The 20,252-nt window shown below is 46.5% G+C and overlaps 1 protein-coding gene and 1 pseudogene across 2 annotated transcripts; one reads left to right on the top strand and one right to left on the bottom strand.

Annotated features, from left to right (window-relative positions):
• The first annotated feature begins 14,109 nt into the window (after positions 1 to 14,109).
• On the top strand, positions 14,110 to 14,689 carry LOC308421028 (ADP-ribosylation factor-like protein 4A; annotated as a pseudogene). Its single transcript has one exon. The product of its transcript is annotated as an ADP-ribosylation factor-like protein 4A (transcript).
• A 2,347-nt stretch (positions 14,690 to 17,036) lies between these two features.
• Positions 17,037 to 19,771, bottom strand: GJD4 (gap junction protein delta 4; the record flags this gene model as incomplete). Its single annotated transcript, XM_080916970.1, has 2 exons — positions 17,037 to 18,055; positions 19,708 to 19,771. The coding sequence occupies 2 exons, from the start codon at positions 19,769 to 19,771 to the stop codon at positions 17,037 to 17,039; spliced, it is 1,083 nt and encodes a 360-aa protein (XP_080773096.1).
• Positions 19,772 to 20,252: the final 481 nt, after the last annotated feature.

Genomic DNA, 20,252 nt, shown 5'->3' with positions numbered 1-20,252 from the left:
TTATCCATTCTTCAGTTGAGGGGCATCTAGGTTGTTTCCGGTTTCAGGTTATTGTAAAAACTGCTACGAACACAGTTGAGCAAGTGTATCTGTGGAGTGATGAGGTATCATCTGAGAACATCCCCAGGAGTCATATAGCTGGATCTTGAGGCAGAGCTATTCCCGTTTTTCTAGAGGGAGGGATCTGGGTAGGAGAGGGGCTTCCAAGGGGAATAGGGTTAGGGTTCAGGATCAGGTGTGGGCAGGGACAGGAGAGAGGGCCAAAGGCCTTGACAATAAATGGAACTCTGCAGCTGATGGGGCTGGGAGGCGAGAGGCATCTCAGAGGACATGACAGAGACCTGGGATAGGGGAGGCACCCAAGAATAAGTGGGTGTGGCTTTAGCTATGTCTCACAGCACTGGGGATATGCAGCCTGAAGAGGCCACCCGTTGTGGTAAATGCTTTAAAAAACCCAAAGCTAACCCTGGCTATACTCTAGTAATGCTAACCCCCACCCCCCCACCTCCATGGTCCTCATGTAGTGGCCACCAAACTCAAAATTTGCTTGCTGAGGAACCTGTTCAAATTCTCAGTCATCTACCCCCTGGGGCTACTGTTCACAAATCTCCATAGCCCAGTAAAACCAAAACTCCAGAGGCTTGAAATCAACCAGTCAGATTTATATCAGCAAATTCTCGACCCACAAAACACCCACAACAATGAGCCAATTGCTATTGATACAAGCTGCCCACCTAGACAGGACAAATTGTCCGATATCATTCCATCCCTTCTGTGATATTCATAGTTACCTGTGGCTATTTAAAGCCATGTGGATCGGGTTCATCCTCTCCTTCCTCCATCTTCTCTGTCCTTCTTTTTTCTCTGTCCCTATCTGTCCCCATCTCTAAAGCTCTTAGCCTGACTTCTTTTTTCACCAATCACAGTGCAGTGCCCTGCCTTATCTTGTTCCTGCCCTCATCTGCACATAGACATCAACCCACAGCCACCTCCTGTAGTCATGCAGGAACCCCAGTGGAGCCAAAGGGACACCAACCCTTCCACAAAGCTTTCAACCCAAAACGTATCCTGTCTAAAAGAAAAATGCAGGTATAGCGTATAGCGTATGGAGCAAAGACCAAAGCCAACCAATAACCTGCCCAAATTTAGAGCCATCCCATGGGCAAGCACCAATCCCTCACACTATTAATGATACTGTCATGCTTGCAGACAGGAGTCTACCATAGCTGTCATCTCAGAGGCTCCACCCAGCGGCTGATTCACGTGGATACAGAGTCCCACAGCCAAACAGTGGATGGAGCCTGGGGACTCTTGTGTAAGAGCTAGGGGAAGGATTGTGGACCGAAGGCAATAGGAACTACACAGGAAGGCCAACAACGTCACCTAACCTGAGCCCTTGGGACCCTCAGAGACTGAACCAAAGAGCTGTACCCAACTCCCCAACCCCACCATCCACACATAAATAACAGATGTAGTCTTCATGTGAGTCCTTAACAACTTGAGCAGGAGTGAGGGGGTATCCCGAACGCTGTTTCCTGTCTGCGGAATGTCGCCTTGTCTGGCCTCAGCTGGAAAGGATGCACCTAGCCCTGCAGAGACTTGATGGGACAGGATCCAGGGGTACCCAGGAGTGGACCTCCACCCTCTCAGAGGAGAAGAGGATAGGGGGATGGGGAGAAGGATTGTGGGAGAGGGTGAGGGTAGGGGGCAGCGAGTGGGATATAAAGTAAATTAATTAAATTTTGTCTTTGTGGTACCTCAAAGGTATGAAGCACCCAACTAGCACTTCCTTTTCACTTCCCCACTAAGGGTGAGTAGCTCTGTTCAGCGACAAGCCTCACCACAGCCCCAATGCAACAGGAACCATTGATGACAGGCTGACCCCTTCAAAATTGGAAACAAATCTTTCTTTCTATACATGGGTTTGTATAGGGCACTTATTATAGCAATAAAAATAAGACTCAGACAGCAATAACCCTGATCTTTTATTTTTAAGATGTATTTATTTGTTATATTTAGCTGTCTCCAGACACACCAGAAGAGGGCATCAGATCTCATTACAGATGGTTGTGAGCCACCATGTGATTGCTGGGATTCGAACTCAGGACCTCTGGAAGAGCAGTCAGTGCTCTTAACCACTGAGCCATCTCTCCAGCCCAATAACTCTGATCTTATTGTTGTATATTTTGTAACACATTGTATCCCATAAATGTTTTATTACTATGCATCAAATAAAGATATTTTAATAAAAATAAACATCTTTGGCCATCCATTTATTTTCATATGTGCAGGTGGGTGTGGAGAATAAAAGACAGCCTGAGGAGCCTCAGGGGTACTCAGGGATGTGCCTCTAAGGAATGCTTTTCTTATGTGTGGCCAGGGTTCTTTTTGGTATGAAATTTACCAAGTAGTTCTCCAAGTAGGTTAATCTGTACAGCAACACCATGGGATCTAAGCACAGCTCCACCTTCCTCCACCTCCCTCGTGCTGAGATTAGAAGGGAGTGGTTGTTGTTGTTACTATTACTGCTGCTGCTGCTGTTGTTGTTGTTTTAAACTCTGGGGACTGAACTCAAAACTAGCCACATACCTTTAAGGCAAGCACTTTACCAATTAACCATCTCCCCTGACCTTTTGACCTGAAAAGAAACAACTGTTCTAACCAACATTCTAACTGTTGAATTGCATTTATTTTTTCTGAATAAAACCGTCTCTGGGTGGGAGGGACGGGAAGACACTCACTGGTGTGGGGTGAACAGCTTCAGGGGAGACGTGACAGTTCAACTACTCAGCTCTGGGGCTCCAGAGCTGCCTGCAAACTGCGGAGAACCTACCCCGTGGCTGAGCTGTGTGGTGTCATCCTTGTTGCGGTGGGTTTTTGTGTCATCCTGCTGGTTTGATATAACCCTTCACCCATGCTCCCTTTAATAATCCCAATAAACACTGGGCACACTGTTAACTTGGTCTGTCCTGGGTCCCTTTCTTTGGGTGAATAGGCCTGTGCTACAGTTCCCCATGAAAAATCACATGCAACACTCAGTCTGGAACGTTCCTCACCAGCATCATTTTCACTGGCCTATTTTTAAGTCTTTAGTAAACTCCAGAAAGGCTCGGATACGGAGGCGCAGGTACTGGGCCCCTCTAACTGTTGTCTCATCTGTTCTTCCCCATCTTTTCTCCTCTGTGAAAGGACAAAGCAGTCCCTGCTTTACAGGGCCACTGTGAGGACCCAGAATAAGTGACACCTGCAGAACAGAGCCTTCTGGGAGCTCCTAATCTCCATCCTAAACAAAGAGCAGATAAAGTTGAGAAAGGAGGATAAAGAGGGAAAAGCTAGCCTTGGCCCCACAGTGGGGCTAGCCTGAATTATATGTGACAAGACACGGTGTTGAAACAAGAAAGAGAAGCCAGGGATATGTTTGGTAGGCTGAGGTGCGGTGCAGGGGAAGGGGTGACCCTGCAGGTCCAGGCTGAGGCATCCTTTCCACCTGAGGTACCAGCCACATGACAGGTATAGGATAGAATAGTTTATTTAGGGCATGGGGAAGAGAGTTGAGAGGGCAGTACAGACAGAGAAAGGCAGAAAGAAAAAGGCAGAAAGAGACAGACAGACAGACAGACAGACAGAAAGACAGACAGAGACACAGAGAATAGAGGAGTAAAGGAATAGAGGCTGGCCATGAACACATGAAAGAGAGGGGGAGGGGAATGGGCAGAGAAGGAACAGAGGAAGAAGAGGGTGAGAGAACAAGAGAGTGAGGAGGGGGCAGGCAGCCCCTTTAATAGTGAGCCAGGCACACCAGGCTGTTGTCAGGTGTCTGAGTCAGGGTTTCTATTCCTGCACAAACATCATGACCAAGAAGCAAGTTGGGGAGGAAAGGGTTTATTCAGCTAATACTTCCACATTGCTGTTCATCACCAAAGGAAGTCAGGACTGGAACTCAAACAGGTCAGGAAGCAGGAGCTGATGCAGAGGCCATGGAGATATGTTACTTACAGGCTTGCTTCCCCTGCTCAGCCTGCTTTCTTACAGAACCCAGGTCTACCAGCCCAGGGATGGCACCACCCACAATGGGCTGGGCCAGGGATGGCTCCACCCACAATGGGCGGGGCCCTTCCCCCTAGATCACTAGTTGAGAAAATGCCTTACAGCTGGATCTCATGGAGGCATTTCCTCAACTGAGGTTCCTTTCTCTGTGATGACTCCAGCCTGTGTCGAGTTGACACAAAGCCAGCCAGTACATCAGGTAACTTGGGGCAGAACCTAGAAAGAATGCTAACACTTACTGAAAAGTCATATCCAGATGCTTGTTTTCCTTTCTGAGGCAGGGCTCAGTCTGTCTGAGATGACGGATGTGCACCGCTCTTGGCTGCTTTACTTTTACTGTATGATAATTTTTTAAAGTATAACATGAACTTGTACACCTCAACACTCACTGTGTAGCCAAGGCTAGCCTTTACCGGTCCTGCCTTCATCTGAGTGTTGAAATTGCAGGTATGCACTGTGACAATTCCTCAGGGCCACATTTAAGATCAAACATCGGTGGTGTTCACAGCTTTGCGGATGGGCTCACCAGCACACTCCTTATCAATTTTGTGCTCCACACTCCAGAATGTGGGTCCATCTGATTGCTGGCCAGCAGTCACTCCATACTCGGTTGATGTGACTTTGACCTCGGATGCTTCCTGTAAGTGGAATGACTATTTGCCTTTGTGTGACTGGCAAAACAACTTAACATGATGCCCTCAAGGTTCAGCTACATCTAATAACAAGACTCAGTCCTTTCCGTGTCCATATGTGTATGTGTGTTTTTATTAATGCACATGTATGTGCACGTGAATAAGCACATATACATGTGTGTGCACACCCAAGGTCATCCTCAAGTGTCATTCCTCAGGTCTTGTCCACCTTGGTTTTTAGAATAGATTCCCTCAGTGGCCTGGACCTGTGTGTTGGACTTGTCAGTAAGCCCCCGAGAACTGCGCCCTCTGCCTCCCACACACTGGGAATACAGGGAATGCGACATCTTGTCCAGATTTATTTTATATTGGTTTGGGGGCTGAACTGGGAATTTCTCTGCAAACACTTTCCACATTGTGCTAGTTCCCCAGCTCTTCCCTTTACAAATAAGCCAACAACAAACCAAAAGGGACCTATAATAATATTCTGCTTATATATAGTCCTTTATCTTTATCCTGTTGTCTTTGAGTGAGTATTTGGACTTCCCTTAACTTTGTGTTGTGAATGTGGCCAAGTCTTTGCCTTTCCTTATTTATTTATGGTCAGAGTCGGGGACAAGCAGCTTATCCCCTTCTGTTCATCCGCACACCCACCCATCCACTAACCGTAGATTCTCTACCCACCTGTGTTCCTTAATTCCCACTAAAGGGAAGTTTTGCTACCATAGTGATTCTAAAGTCTTATGCAACCTTCGTAAAAATCATCACGTGTCTGTCCAGCAAGACGCTCCTGTTTACTGTGTCTCGAAAAGATCAAGGGTTTTATCTTACCTGTCCACGTCGGTGGGGAAGGGATGCATCTGTTTTCACAGTCTTAACATGTCTGCTTGTAAACGGGACAGCATACATACATACATACATACACACACACACACACACACACACACACACACATACATACATACATACATACATACATATGTATGTCACTGGCAAGTCTTCTTCTAGCCATATGATTCCCAAATAATATGGGAAACGGTGCTACCTCTTGCCCAGAAAATGAAACCCTGAACATGTCTGTGGAACATCACACACAAGTATGTCGCCCGTCTCTCTGCTTGTACTGAGAATGGTTCAGAGGAACAAGGTGAGCAGAGCTCCAGTCTGTGCTGCCTGCCCTAACCTTTTGTTAGCTTGGGAGCCGGAAGAGGATGTCCGTACAGTATGCTTTCCCAAACCCAGATTTCCACTTAAAAAACGAGAATAACCAACACTCTCCCCACATGGTTCTTCTACACGTGATGTGTTTGCAGGCAAATATGTGGAGAAGCACTGTTACAAGCAAAGAGGGTGAGATATTGCATGGCAGGGTGGTCATACTTCCGACGACGTAGCACTCCGAAGAGTGACGCAGAGTCCTGAGTTTACAGACCTCCTGGAACACATCAAAATCCCAAACTCTTCTCAAGGTTAGTTCTGTCAGAGATTCAGTGTAGACTATCCTTTAACACTCGAGCTATTCTGAAAACAGACATCTTCGCTGTGCACCTGTGGGAGAAGGAAATAAAGCAGCCATGCCTAGTGTGGCTGTCAGCTTCAGGACCTTGCAGGATACGGACGGCATCAGAAACCCTGCTGTGGCTGAAAACATTGCTTCATGGGCAACTAACCTTGGGCGACAAAATAACATCTAAACGACACAAACACGAAACAAAGTATACAAACTGCGAGAACAGAGGAGCACGCAGGCGGAGCAGAGCCAATGGCTCCGATGAGGGGCGCCGGCCTTCATACACCACATCCGACCCTCGGGGACACTGAAAAGAGTAAAGCATTAGGTTGTAGATTTATGTTAAGGGTATACATGATTGGACAGGAGAGCGATAGGAAGGAAAGGTTGAGGAGCGGAAGTAGAGGAAGGAGGCAGAGAGAAGGAGGAGGAATCAAGAAGGAGCTGGAGAAGGGTGACCTGGACCCAGGTGGACTTAATTGGCGATAGGTAGATATGAATATTTTAAGGGATTCTATATGTCTTTTATCTCATATAGAAGGGCAGTTTGTATCTTTGTCTATTGGATATAATCTTATTGTGTGGAGGGTTTGTGGATTAAGAATTTAATATATAAACCTGTCGGGCTTTGGTTGTGTCCGCGGTGGAGAGGTGGAACATGCGGGGGGGGGGGTCGCATTCACCGGGGACAGAAGAAGCAGGGCAGGTGGAGGGAACGCCTGGGAAGGGGACCTCCTGGAAAGTGTGGCTTGCAGACGGAGTGACAGAGTCTGTGCGCTCGGCTCCACACTAGAGTGCTGTCCGCTGAGTGAGACCGCAGGGCTGATAAAGGGATAAGCCTTTCATTTAATATTTACCGCAACATTAGATAAAGCAAATTTTCTAAGACTTAGAGAGTTACAGCAAAATGCGGTGGGATACCCTGTGGTATTCCACATGCTGGAAAATTCTACAATGTTCATGCAGGTAAGTTGGATTTCATATGAAGGGAAGGGCTAAGTTTGCAGCATTTTCGGTTTAAAATCACTCCTAGACTCTCAGGATTAACAAGTCCTTATTCTGTATTATGATTTCTTACGTTTGGACTTCAAAATTCTCAAAGGATTTAGCAAGTCTAAGACCAAAGACTGGATTCTTCCAAATTGCTCAAAACCCTTTAAGTCTAATCTTAGTCTAATTAAAGGATGAGTGTGGCACATTCCGTGGAACATCCCCACATGCCGTCATGCCGGCGGAAACCTTAGTGGGGGGCTAACATAGACCGCTCTGAATTCAGTAACAGTGGGCTAGAGATTTCTCAGTGCCCTACCATAAACTGTCCATGACTCCAGTGAGAAGAGTCAACGCAGAAACAAAAGGTTCGAATCCCACCTGCACCGTCAGCGGTTCTCCTCATAAAACCTTTGCCACAGGCCACAGTGCTGCTGCATACACTGTCTTCCCTGCTTCTTCAGACACATAGGTGCCTGTGCCACCATCAGCCTGGGGAACCCACCACATCTGAAGTGTCCTTCCTGCCCCGTTCCTGTGTCCTTTGTTCATGGGACCCCGCCTTCTGCATTTCTTTCCTCAGATACTGTGTTCCACCTGCGTTTGTTTGTTCTATTTTTTGTTGTTGTTTGTTTGTTTGTTTTTGAGACAAAATTTCTTGTTTCTCAGACTGTCCTCAAAACCACTATATAGCCAGTAATGACCTTGAATATTTTGTATCTGAGAGTGACAGTGGTTTATAACCATATGTATATGCATGTGTGCACATGTGCGTGTGTGTGTGTGTGTGTGTGTGTGTGTGTGTGTGTGCATCTGTGCATGTGGAGGCCAGAAGTCGACTGTGGGAACCTCCCTCTGTCCCCCGCCCCTTTCTGTTGTCTGAAACAAGTCTATGCCTGCTGCCTAAGCCTCAGGGATCTTTCTGTAATACCAGGCTCACACCATTAGACCTCAAGCTCGAATGACAAGCGTATTACTGACTAAGCCATCTTTTCTGTCATGATGTTAAACTGTGGGTCTTTCTGCCTCTACCTCCCACAACTTATGATCACAGAATGTGCCCATCTACCTGGTATCCAGTGCTGTGGACAGAACCTGGGGCTGTCTCTGTGCTAGGCAAACACTCTAGCACCTAACTACCAGCTAACTACCAGGCCTGCATCCGTTTATTTGAAAGAACTTCCTGTCTACTCAGCAAACCTGACTCACATTTGTGATAAAGACTCAGAAATATGGGACAAGTTACGTGGCTTGTCCTCAACCAGAAGGAGTGTGAGGAGTAAAGATAGCAGACAATGTACTTTCCAGCCCAGCAGTGCCTAGGGGTACAAGTTGGGAGGAGATATTGGTGTTAGAAAACACCCAGTGTTATCAGCAAGGCGATGGGGTGACGAATCTCTGCAAAGGCTCCTGATGCCCCATCATCTTCCACATCAAAGGCCCTGTGATCTTTATCCTGTTGAACTTAGATGGTCCCATCGCCAGATGTCAGGTTAGCAGCATCTCAGTTTATTCTCTTGGGCTTCTGTAAGCCACAAAGCAAAGCATCCCTCACCCACTGCCCTCTGTGTCCAAATCTGACTGCACCTCGTCCTGTTGCCTTTTCTGTCAATCAACAAGTCAGAACCCTCACAGTCTGTCTCCTGCCCTGGGTCCTGATAGTCAAGTCATGCCCAGCAGGGTTTGGGCTACCCTGGCGCTCTCTGCCAGACCGCCATCTTTGGCACATATCCAGTTTCACCCTCTTTCCTCTTTGCTGCACCGGACTGTTTTCTTCAGCTTCCAATTCCCTGTCCTCTTCCTCCCTCTAGTGGATCATGCTGAGTACAGTATTGATTGACTAATACAAGAAGCAGTTAACTCTTTCTGGTGTATATGACTATGAAGAGAACCCAGGTTTGAAGACTTAACTCAAGAGCTGAGTCTCTCTTTTTTTTTTCAATTGGATATTTTCTTTACTTACATTTCAAATGCTATCCCCCTATTTCATTCCCCCTCCCGCTGCCTCTGTGAGACTGCTCCCTCACCCACCCACCCCTCCCTCCCACCTCCCTGCCCTGGCATTTGCCTACACTGGGGCATTGAGCCTTCACAGGGCCAAGGGCCTCTCCTCTTCTTTAGGCCCTACAATGCCATCCTCTGCTACATATGCGGCTGGAGCCATGGGTCCCTCCATGTGTGCTCTTTGGTTGGTGGTTTAGTCCCTGGGAGCGCTGGTTGGTTGGTACAGTTCCTCATGTTGTGGTGACCACCAACCATTAAAAAAAAAAAATTGTTGCTATGTCATAACTTTAATTTTAATTCTGCTGCTGTTGTGATTCATAATATAAACATGTAATAAGCAGGATCTCTGATATTCGACCCCCAGAGGGTCGAAATGCACAGATTAGATATAATGATGGGATTTTAACCGTTGATAATCAGAGTTATTATTGAGAGGTACATACTAATTCTGCTGATTTTGTAGCGTTTGGCCTTTTTCCATGCCTCATCCACTTAACTGCTGTTCTGACAGAAAGGAGTGGAAGGCTGCAGGGAGAGGAAGCATGGGTTTACACTAGCAGGGCTATTTTAAGAAATCTGCATCACTCTCCTGGACTTTTGTTTCCATAGGTGTCCAGAGAACTGCTCAGAGTCAACCTACTAAGTGCCTGGCAGCTCCCGTGGTCTTTACTCCTAGTTCTGTGGGGATATCATCAGGGGGCCTCCTGAAGGACCAGTTACAGTCGTCTTCTGTCCCTGTAGCAAAATGCCTGACACGGCCTTCTTATGAAGTAAAGAGGTTTTCCGATCAAATGGCTCAGTTGAAGACCAACTCATACAAATGTCCTCGCTTTTTAAATAGACTTCTGAGATGAAGGACACTTTAACTTTCGAAAGCTTCACACCAGAGAGATTCTGAACTATGAGACAGCGTATTTCACAAGCCAATGGAAGAGCATCACTCATTTTTAGTGGTTACAGATAAAAGGTTCTCTTTGCAGCTTAGTGAACAGCTGGAAGGAGAGAGGAAGGTCCCATTGCTACATCTCCTCGGAAGCTTTCTGAGCAGCCAACCTGCAGGATTCTGGCACCTAGCTAGCTTCCTGCCATGTGTCTTGATGGTCAGCTATATTCCAATTCTAGATCTCCAAGCCAAACCGTCTCAGTTTATGTGGAGAGGTGGGGAGATTAGATACATGTGAGCAAACATCAAAGGAAGGAAGTCAACACTAGGAGCTGTATCTCAACCCCACGATGGTGGTCTCTTGTTCTGTTCAACGAGCAGCTTCCTGTGAGATTGTTCACGGTTTCCCATTATCCCCTAATTTCTCACTCCCAAGATACCACTGTCCAGTATCGATTGTCCAATATCCAGATAATAGAATTCACAAACATACTGCTGACAATTCTCAAACCCTGCTTTCTATGAGATAAGCCAGGAAAAAACTGAAAATTAATGGGCAGCAATCAATATGGTGAAGATTCACATTTTGCTTTGGTGCCTTTTAACCTATTGGATCCTAACTGTGATCCAAGAGAGACCCCTGCTGGTAAGACTTGGTACTACAACAACAATAACGAAAAGAAAAGAAAAGGCCTTGTTCAGTTAACATCTTCTCTACCACCAAATGTCATTTATGACATCTTATGGTAACACATGACCAAGTCCTTGCCCGGAGGTTTCCATAGTTACACATATGGGTTTCCCACATTCACTTAGTAAAGCAGGTGTCTCTTGTTGCTGTTCTGTTGAGGCCTGTGAAGGCAGGGAGCAGATTGGTTGAGTGGGAGGATTTAAGATGCTCTGGACAGGTGAGGCTAACCCACCTCAGTTTTCTGACTGCATAGGGTAAAGTCTCACCTCGTAGAAACATAAATAGAGATTCGTTTACATGCAGAACCAATGCTTCATAAATGCTACCTTATTAACTTGACCCCACAGATTTTAAAATCCTTCAGCCTACAGAGGAATGTATGTGGGTCTATGTAGAGAGCAAACAGCCCTTCCCAAGTGACCGAAGAAAGACCTGTTCAGCAACACATGGATGACAAAGACATTTCAACCAAAGAAGCAGATGATGGAGATATACAAGGGGCAGCCTCTCAACCTCCACTCCTCTGCTTGAGGAAGAAGGAGTCCCTTTCTAGTAAAACCTGGGTTTTATTCAGTGCTTGAGATCAAATATATGTATCCCGAACCCTAGACCAATACTAGACACTGAAGCTTCCCATTCTGCCTTTGACTTTAATTCCCTCAATCCTCAATGGAATCAATTTCACCTGGGCTCAACTTAAAAGACTCTGAAATCCCAGCGCCTTGTCTCTCTCTGGAACCAACTACAGAGCTGGAAGTCAATCTGAAAGCTCCCCAAGGACCACACACACTTCAAACACAAGGAGGATGGTGTCTGGCATCCACCTAATTTCTAGAGGGAAAAAAAAAAAAACCCCTATCTCCTGCACAGCCAGCAAAATTCGCCAGAACCCTCCTAAGTTGGCCTGGAGCTGGCATGAAATGAGACCCAGAGGATTTACACCACAGCCCTGTGCACCTCCCTGCCTTCTTCCCTTAATGTACCACACCGCCTATCTTCCCTGAAATTAAGTTTGCACGTAGACAGTTGAAAGAGGCTTCTAGTGGAGATTGCTTCGTCTGAGCTGATCTCAGACTACCTCCCATACACAATCCCACTGATCCCAGAGGACCTCGCTCACTCTCAGCTCCACGGGGTTCGAGAACGACTTGTCGGCACAGAGATCAGATTCACCAGTGGATTCATGGCTTCCTTCAGGTCTCAGAAACAATCTTCGCCTCAGCCTGGGGAGAACATGCTGAGCTAAAGTCCACAGAAAATTAGAATCTAATGAACATTTTGCAGTTCAAAACAGAAACAACTGAACATCAATCTCTCTCTCTCTCTCTCTCTCTCTCTCTCTCTCTCTCTCTCTCTCTCTCTCTCTCTCTCCCTCCCTCCCTTAGTTTCCTTCTTTTCAATGAAAGTAATTTAGATGGCTTCAAAGTACTGGAGATTTTAGTACCAGATCTAATTAAGAAAATTCTCACTATCTTTTTTTTCTTTCCTGTAGTTTGATATTAAGGTGATACAGTGGAGAGGAAGGTGGGGAAAGAGGCTGGAGGAACAGAAGAGAGGGAGAAGTAGGCGGAGATTGACAGAGGAGGAGATGAAGGCAGATGTGTATGTTTCTCTCGGTGCATCTCTTACTTGATGAGGTTGATGAGTTGTCATAATTATTTCTAAGGGTTTCTATGGGTCTAATTTATCTTTCCTGGATAGGCAGTTTGTGTTTTTGTCTGCTGGCTGTAAGCTTATTGTGTAGAGGGTTTGTGGAATAAGAATTTAACATATAAGCCTGTTTGTTAAGTTAATGGATGCGAGTCGTGTTTTTACCGGACTGTGGAGAATGTGAGCTAAGTTCTCGGCTGGTAGAGGAGCAGCCGGGGAAGAGCAGTTTCAGCATGGTGGCCTGTGGCTCCACTGGGGAGCGGGTAGCCAAAGTTCCAGACTAAAAGAGAGAGAGCTGAGAGAGGGTGGTGAGGGGACCCGTGGGAGAAAAAGAACCCAGGCGCCGGGCTCCACACAGGAGTGGCTCCTACAGAGAGAGCCCCCTCAGAACTAGTAGCAGCAGATTCCTTTTTAATATTTACCACAACACTTTCCTTAAATTCCTCAAACTGCCAAAGAACATTCTAGTTTGGGTCCTTCATCCCTCAAAGGAGAAACCTGAAGCCTGGGTGAGTAAAGAGAGCTACAAGCAAGGAAGTGGTGGTAAACACAGGAAGAGAGCCTCAATCGTTGGCTCAGAATACTGCCTTTCCTTGTGGCCCAAGTGCATTTTGGTTTTGTAGAGTGAATCTCGGGCTCCGATCTCTCACTGTAGGATTTCTGACAATAGCAGCAGCAGTGGTCAAAGCAGTTCCTTCCAGTGATGCTCACGTAAAACTGCATGCTTGTGAGCCAAGCTTGGACACAGAGTCCAGGGCCAGGGGGCAAATGCCATGTTCCATCCAGTTCTCCAGTGACCATGGCCTCTTCCTGAACATTTCTCCTTCCCCTCTGTTCCAGAGTATCCAGCACAGACATATGGTGTTGGCATCTGGCGATGTGAATTTTCCATTGCTCATCAAGGCTCACGATAAGCATGATATAATGCTTAGACTTAAAAACAACACTAGGCTTCAAGGGCTTCCCATATGTGGAAATCTATACCCAGACTTGGAAACTCCACCAGAATAACATATTGCAAGGAACCCAGCGAGATTTGCTTCTTAGTACTTCAGGAGTATCAAACTCGGATGAACTGAACAGCCATCATGCCAAACATAATCCTAAATACTGAAGAGAGAGGAGAAAGGCACAGATCACAACTCTAAGTGACTTCAAGAACAGAACGAACAGAGCGGGGGTGGGGGTAGTACGTGCAAGCAGGGAACATCAAGATCCGTTTCATTGTGTTTGACTGACCATTCCAATGAGCAGTCAATAGATGCATCTAGCGTGTCTTCACTGCAGCCGACATGACATCGCTGAGCTTTCCTTTAGAAAGCTGTCGCTTCTCGTGGGTACACAAGGTATCATCCTCTGCTGGAGGGAAGGAAGCCTCTTCCTCATATCCTCCATGAGCAGGGACCAGATGCTGCTGTTCGCTTTGATTAATCCAATAAGCCTCCAATACAATCTGAATCTCAAGCTTACTTACAGACCGAAGATCCTGAACTACATGTAGCCTTCGAGTGTTGCTGTGAGGAGCAATCACCTAGGATGAACAAGACCCTGAGTTCAATCTTATATTGAAAAGACTCCCCAGAGGCTAATGGGACGACGGAGGACCGCCAGCCAGCAATCGTGTAGCGGGGTCACCCAGAAAGAGAAATTGAAAGAAAATACGAAGAACGAGTTCAGTTCAGAACACCATCTGCAGCTGGAGATGGGGAGTGGACTGCCAGACCAGACTGTCGGGCCTGCCGTCCTTTCAGACCTTTCACGCTGTTCTTCTGGGTCTGCACTGTGCTGGACAGACAACAGTTTTATACAGGCTTCAGTTCAACGAATTTGTAAACATCGCGCCTACCAAAGGATTTAACCACTGAGAAAATGAAGGTAACCTTGGGTAATTCCAAAACAGTGCCTTTCCACTTCTGGGATGTAGCTGGTCAAGAGAAATCAAGACCACTGTGGAAGCCATTTACCCGATGCACCAATGGCATTGTGTTTGGGGTGGACTCTGTTGATGCTGAGAGAATGGGAGAAGCCAAAACAACTTCATAAAATAACGAGGATGTCAGAAAATCGGGGAGTCCCTATGCTGTGGTTGCTACCAAACAAGACCTGAGGAGCTCACTCTCTCTCAGAGACTGAGAAGTTGTTAGCAACGGGTGAACTGGGCTCCTCGACTCCTTGGCTTTCACAGCCCACCTGTGCCATCATAGGAGACGGGCTAAAGGAAGGACCTGATATGATAATTAAAAGAAAAAAACATGTTGGGACAACAGCAAAAGAAGAGATGAATGGCAGTACCTTTTGAATAGGTGTAGAACTGGTTTTCCTTGGTCTGATTTCTGACAAGCTGAAGAATGTCTACAGCCTGGATTTCCTACCCTCATGGATGCCGTTAAAGCTGTCCTTTGTTGAACAGTCAGATTCCCACCTCAGCTGCCTCATGGAAGTGGAATCCTTCCAATGGTCTCTTCTCCCTGACCCACAGATCTTCTGGTACTACCATATGGGAAAGCTACAAAAAGACTAGTAACTGACCGGGAAACTATTTTGTGGAAATTTGACCTGATGTTAGTGAAATAAAACTCTGAATAGTGGGGGAGGGGGGAGAAAGAAAAGAAAAAAGCAGAAAACCAATAACAAAAATACCACCCTGGAATAACAATTGTGAAGAATACAGCTTATCACAACAACACTACTTCCTTTCTCTCTGGGTAAAAGCAACCACTGAGCAAACACAGGAGAGATGAATGAAAACAGAAGGGGATGACACAGCAAATATAGAAAGCTGACTCAGCAAATATAGAAAGCTGACTCAGCAAACAAAGGGAGACAATTAGCAAAAACAAATAAACAAACAAAAAATGAAAACAGGACAAGGGTAAGTAGGCACAGAAAAGGTATTTCAGAAAACATAGGAGAAATGACTCACTAAGTACATGAGGAATGAGCCAAGGGCATCGGTTTATTAAAGATGGTAAGCCAATGATACTCTATGGATATTGTGTAAGCCAAAGTACAGACAACAGCCAAGTAACTCATTATGTTTCACCAGAAAACATTAAACTACTGAGAAAGCTCTATAATTGTAATATCATGCTTTAGGGAGAGTCAGACACCAAGCCAAAAGTGGCTGGCAGCCTGGCAGGAGAAACAACCCCACGCCAGCGATCAGCCTGGTTATCCGACTTCTTAGGCCTGTTGTTCAGTGGAAATTGTGTTTCTATAGTTGCAGCTGAAGTTCTTTCTCCCTGTATGGGCTGGTCTTTCCATCTACTTTGCTCCTGCCAGGGCTTGTTTAGGGAGAGGCTGCAGGGGGGTCTGACCCTGTGGCTTTGAGGGCATAGTCTATTGCTGTTATGGGAAACCCACCAGAGATGTTCACTCAGACAGTAAATAAGCAACTGAAACTCTTTATTACAGCTGGAACTACATTCGGGTATTGGGGACCCAAGTGTAGCTCTGAGATTTTAGGGTAAGGGTTTTATTATTATTATTATTATCATTATCATTATCATTATTATTATTACTATTATTATTATCATTATTATTATTGCCAAGAACCAACCAGCCTTGGCTTGGAAAGAGAAGGGTGTTTGAGAGCGTTGAAACAACTTGAAGTCAAATCATGGGTTCAAACTGACAACTTACATTCTACTTTCAAGACTTTCTCTCTAGATCTGCCTTCTCTGGCTCTTGGTTCTAAGGACACAGCAAGCACCACACATTTCTTTAAACATTGCAAAAGGATTCGGAGATCTGCCTGCTTCTGGTTAGCTAGATGGGACCACACCTGGGCATAGCCTTGGTCTGTTCCAGGCAGACCTTGAACTCTGTAACCTATCTGCCTTTGTAAGCACAAAGGAAAATCTTAGCTGGGTGAGATCTCCTGAGAGCACCACTCCCCAATCTCTCTGTCTCACTCTTTGGTGTCTGACAAGTTGGTTCACAGAATAGATGCTTTTGTTCCTTCCCGTTTGCAAAGCCCCTTCATATAATTCACATTGTATCCTTTTATATTTTGCCTGATTGAGAAACTATATACTTTTTAACTCATGTTTCCAGAGTTCTTTCCCACAGCCTTAAGGACTGTCCTGAAGGTCCCAGCATTTACAAGTCCACTGAGGCATCATTTGCCAAAACCCGCCCCCAGACTATTATCTCTGATTATCATGGAATCATTAACTCACCAACATCAACCCAGTGGACATTCCTTGAAAGAGGAATGTAAAAAAATATGTACATTATTATACAAACAAGCCTTACAGCAGCCATGACATTCCACCCCTACCAAGGCCATACCAAGGTATTTTTTAAAAAAGCATCTTGGTGTCTCGCTCTGAAGCTTCAGAGGGAGCTTTTGCTTAATCAGGTGGTTCAATAAAGGCTGAAATAAGTGATTAGATGGAGGAAGAGGTTTGCCAAAGCAAGCGGTTTGACAGGAACAAAGTTAGCTGGACCATCCTGACTCAGGTTCTTAGTATAGTGTAGGATAACTTTCCATTGAGATTCTACACCATGGAAATAAAATTTCTAGTTACGTATCAAATGATCTCAGCAAGAATACAAGCTGAAGATGCCCTGTCAGCGTGCAAGAGGCAGCACGGTGTTGGAGAAAGGGCTTTGGGGCGGCTGCCTTCATACCCACTCAGACTTTTTGGCTCTCAGATGGGGGGCACTGCCTGAGGTGGCCAGCCGACCTGCAGCTTGAGGCTGGCTGGCTGGACAGTGACTGGCCAGGTGGCTCTGGGTAGCCAAGGAGAACTCGTCTGACCGGGTGTTTTTGCCTCCCAGGTCCCATGAAGTTTCTCTGTGGGACCTACACTCATGCTGAGCCGTTGTCAGCCTGTCACCAGCTGAGGAAGTGGCCTCGCTAACATCTTGGTCTGAATGCTCCAGGAGTCCTGACCCACTGCCCTGACCAACATTACGACTGTCACCCTGCCCGGCTGTCCTCGTGCAGGGGAACTCAGGCACAACCTGCTCCTCCTGTCTGGCCTCCTGGTCCACCTGTCCCTGGCTATGGTCGCCCTGAGGGTCTTGTAAGAGGCAAGGGAGAGGTGCAGGGACTTCACAGACGGGTCTAGCTTCTCCCTTCACCCACTGCCTGGCTCTCCGTGTCCTCCTCGGCAGGCTGCAAAGCAGGTCGGCCAAGCTGAGCAGGAAGGATAGCGCACTCACTGCCCAAAAGAATAGCATCAGGAGGGACTTCTCCGTGGGTCGCGACACATAGCAGTCCACATCCCCTGAGCAGGGTACACGCGAGCAAGACACGCGGGCAGGCACTGAAAAGCCAAAGAGAAAGTAGTGCAGGAAAGCCAGCCCGGCCTCCAGGAGCATGCGCAGCAGCAGGTGCAGGAGGTAGGCAGCCGACAGGTCGGGCACCTGGGGCCTGCAGGCTCCCCCTGCAGCCAGCTTCGCGCCGCGGTGCAGGGTGTAGGTGCCAAAGACCACCGAAGGCAGAAGCAGGACCAGGCTCTGCACTAGCCAGAACCGCAGCGGTGACACTGGGGAAAAGAGGTCGTAGCAAACGTTGGCGCATCCTGGTTGCAGTGTGTTGCAAATAAACCTCTCTTGTTCGTCCTCATAGATAGGCGACCCTGCCAAGGTGACCACCAGCATCCTCAGGAAGACTGCCACGATCAGCCAGAGCATACCTAGGCCAGAACAAGTGGAGGGATCACTGTCTAAGGTTCAAAGGCTGCCTGACGTGCAGCTTAACTTCTACAGCCTGAGATAGCAGTACCATTCACAGGAGTAGGGACAGCTGTAACACACACAAACACACACACACACACATACACAGATACACACACACACACACAGAGATACACAGATGCACACACACAGAGATACACACACACAGGGAGAGATACACAGATACACACACACACACACACACACACACACACACACACACACAGGCAAAGCTCAAAACCAGAGCATGTGTGCTATGCTAGGAAAGTAGGAAAGTACTGTACCACTGAACCCCACCACCAAATCTTTAGGGCAATTACTTCCTGAGCCTTTGCTGTACCAGGAACAGCCCTGAAATGCTTGTAATAGGTTTCAAGTGAGCAGACCTGTAAAATTCGTCCCGTACCTTATCTGGCCTTTGCATGCCCTGAACTGAAAGATACAGAGAGCATTTAGCCAAGCAAATCTATGATGTAATCTGATCTCACCCTTCTTAGGGATTAAGCTTTTCAAAGGATCTCAGCATATTCTCTTCTCTGTGCTTAGCAAACAGAAGATGGTAAATTCAGCATTATTCTTATGACACCAGCCTACATGATCTTTCTCAGTCATGGGGCCTGTAGCTCTGGGTTCTTGAAATTGAGTTTCTTTAAGAATATTCCTCTTCCTAGTATTTCAAGGTTCCTTTCCTCTTAGTCTAGTCACTATATTTAATGAGATTAACAAAAACTGTGAGTCAAACAAATGAAGAAGGAAACAACTCTCCTCACAGACAAAAGCAGTCAAACTCAAGAGATCAGCATCACAGGGTGATGAGGTCATGGACTTAGCCTTTCAACACCAGGTTTATTTAGTCAAATTTTCAAAAAATAAAGTGAAAAACCATCAACCTCACACCAGGGACATCTTTTCCCATCCTCTTTTCAAACTTTCTGAAACATACCCATTTGTATCAATCTCCGGGAATGTTTATTATCCTTTTGTTAACAGAATAGCTAGGACTGTATAAAGTTATCTAAGACTGCAGCCCAGTACTTGGGAAGCTCAGGCAGGAGGGTCAGAGGCTGGAGGTCAGCCTGCAATATAGAGCAAACTGGCAGGGTGGGGGTTGGGGAATGACCATGTAACCAGGGGCTGGGAAAATAGCTCAGTGTATGAGCACCTTCCGTTCATGCCTGAGACTCTAACCTCTATCCCCCAACACTATAAACAACTAAATTAAACTTGGGATCTGTGTTAAAGTGCATATGAGAAATTAATAATCTTCATAACCTAGTCCTCAGATATAATCTATAAGGATAGGTCAGGAGACACAACAGAAGCATAACTTTCTCATCTATTCCGCTCAATTCTGCCTTCGAATTCAGAACCCAAATGTTTGAGAAGATGCCGAAGAGTGACAGGCCCACCACCCACACGCCCTCTGATATTGATGGGTATAAACTATGTCCCCAGTGAGGCTTGCCAGGGTTCCCACGCCAACAGAGGTATTCTGGCCTTTCTTTTGGGAGTGGGCCAGACAAACTGAAAACTGGGATGAACCTTAGGAAATAATTTAATTTGAACACGGCAACAAAAACCACAAGTTTTTTGTTTTCATCCCAGGACTCACCCGCGACGGTCATGTTACAGTTTAAGGTGATGATGAGAAACCCCAACAAGTTCACGTGCTCCATGCTCGCAGAGGGACACAAGTCTGGGCTGCTGGAGGCTGTCAAGGCCCGTGTACTCCAAAGATGTTTAAAAATCAATTCATTTTTTTCCTGTGTCAGACTTTGAGGAAAGCACCAAGCTGTGGAAAGAAAGATGTGTTCCCAGGCCCGGGAGGTCGGGTCTTCTGTCTCTACATTAAGACACCTCTAAGCTGCTTGCCAATGAGACTCGGGCACAACTGACAACTGCAGGGCCCAGAAGCAGAAGACGTCTCTCTGTGTGACTATTCTTAACCTCTCAGGACATTCCAGGCGTGTGGCTGTGCTTGTATGTCTTGTCAGGAAAGCCAGGCACTCCGGGATATAATAGAAGCGGCTACTTTTAGCCCAGGAGAGAAAAACCTCTATTAATTAGCCAATTTTTCTGTACTGGAGCTGGAAGTTGATTCCATCGATAAAATGCTTGCCGCACAAGGGCGAGGACCAGAGCTCAAACCCCAGAAAC

Source organism: Micromys minutus (genome assembly GCF_963924665.1).
Source record: "Micromys minutus genome assembly, chromosome: 5".
In the NCBI taxonomy this organism is placed as follows: domain Eukaryota; kingdom Metazoa; phylum Chordata; class Mammalia; order Rodentia; family Muridae; genus Micromys; species Micromys minutus.
The sequence above is the reverse complement of the archived record's forward strand: the minus strand, read 5'-3'. Positions and strand labels throughout refer to the sequence as shown.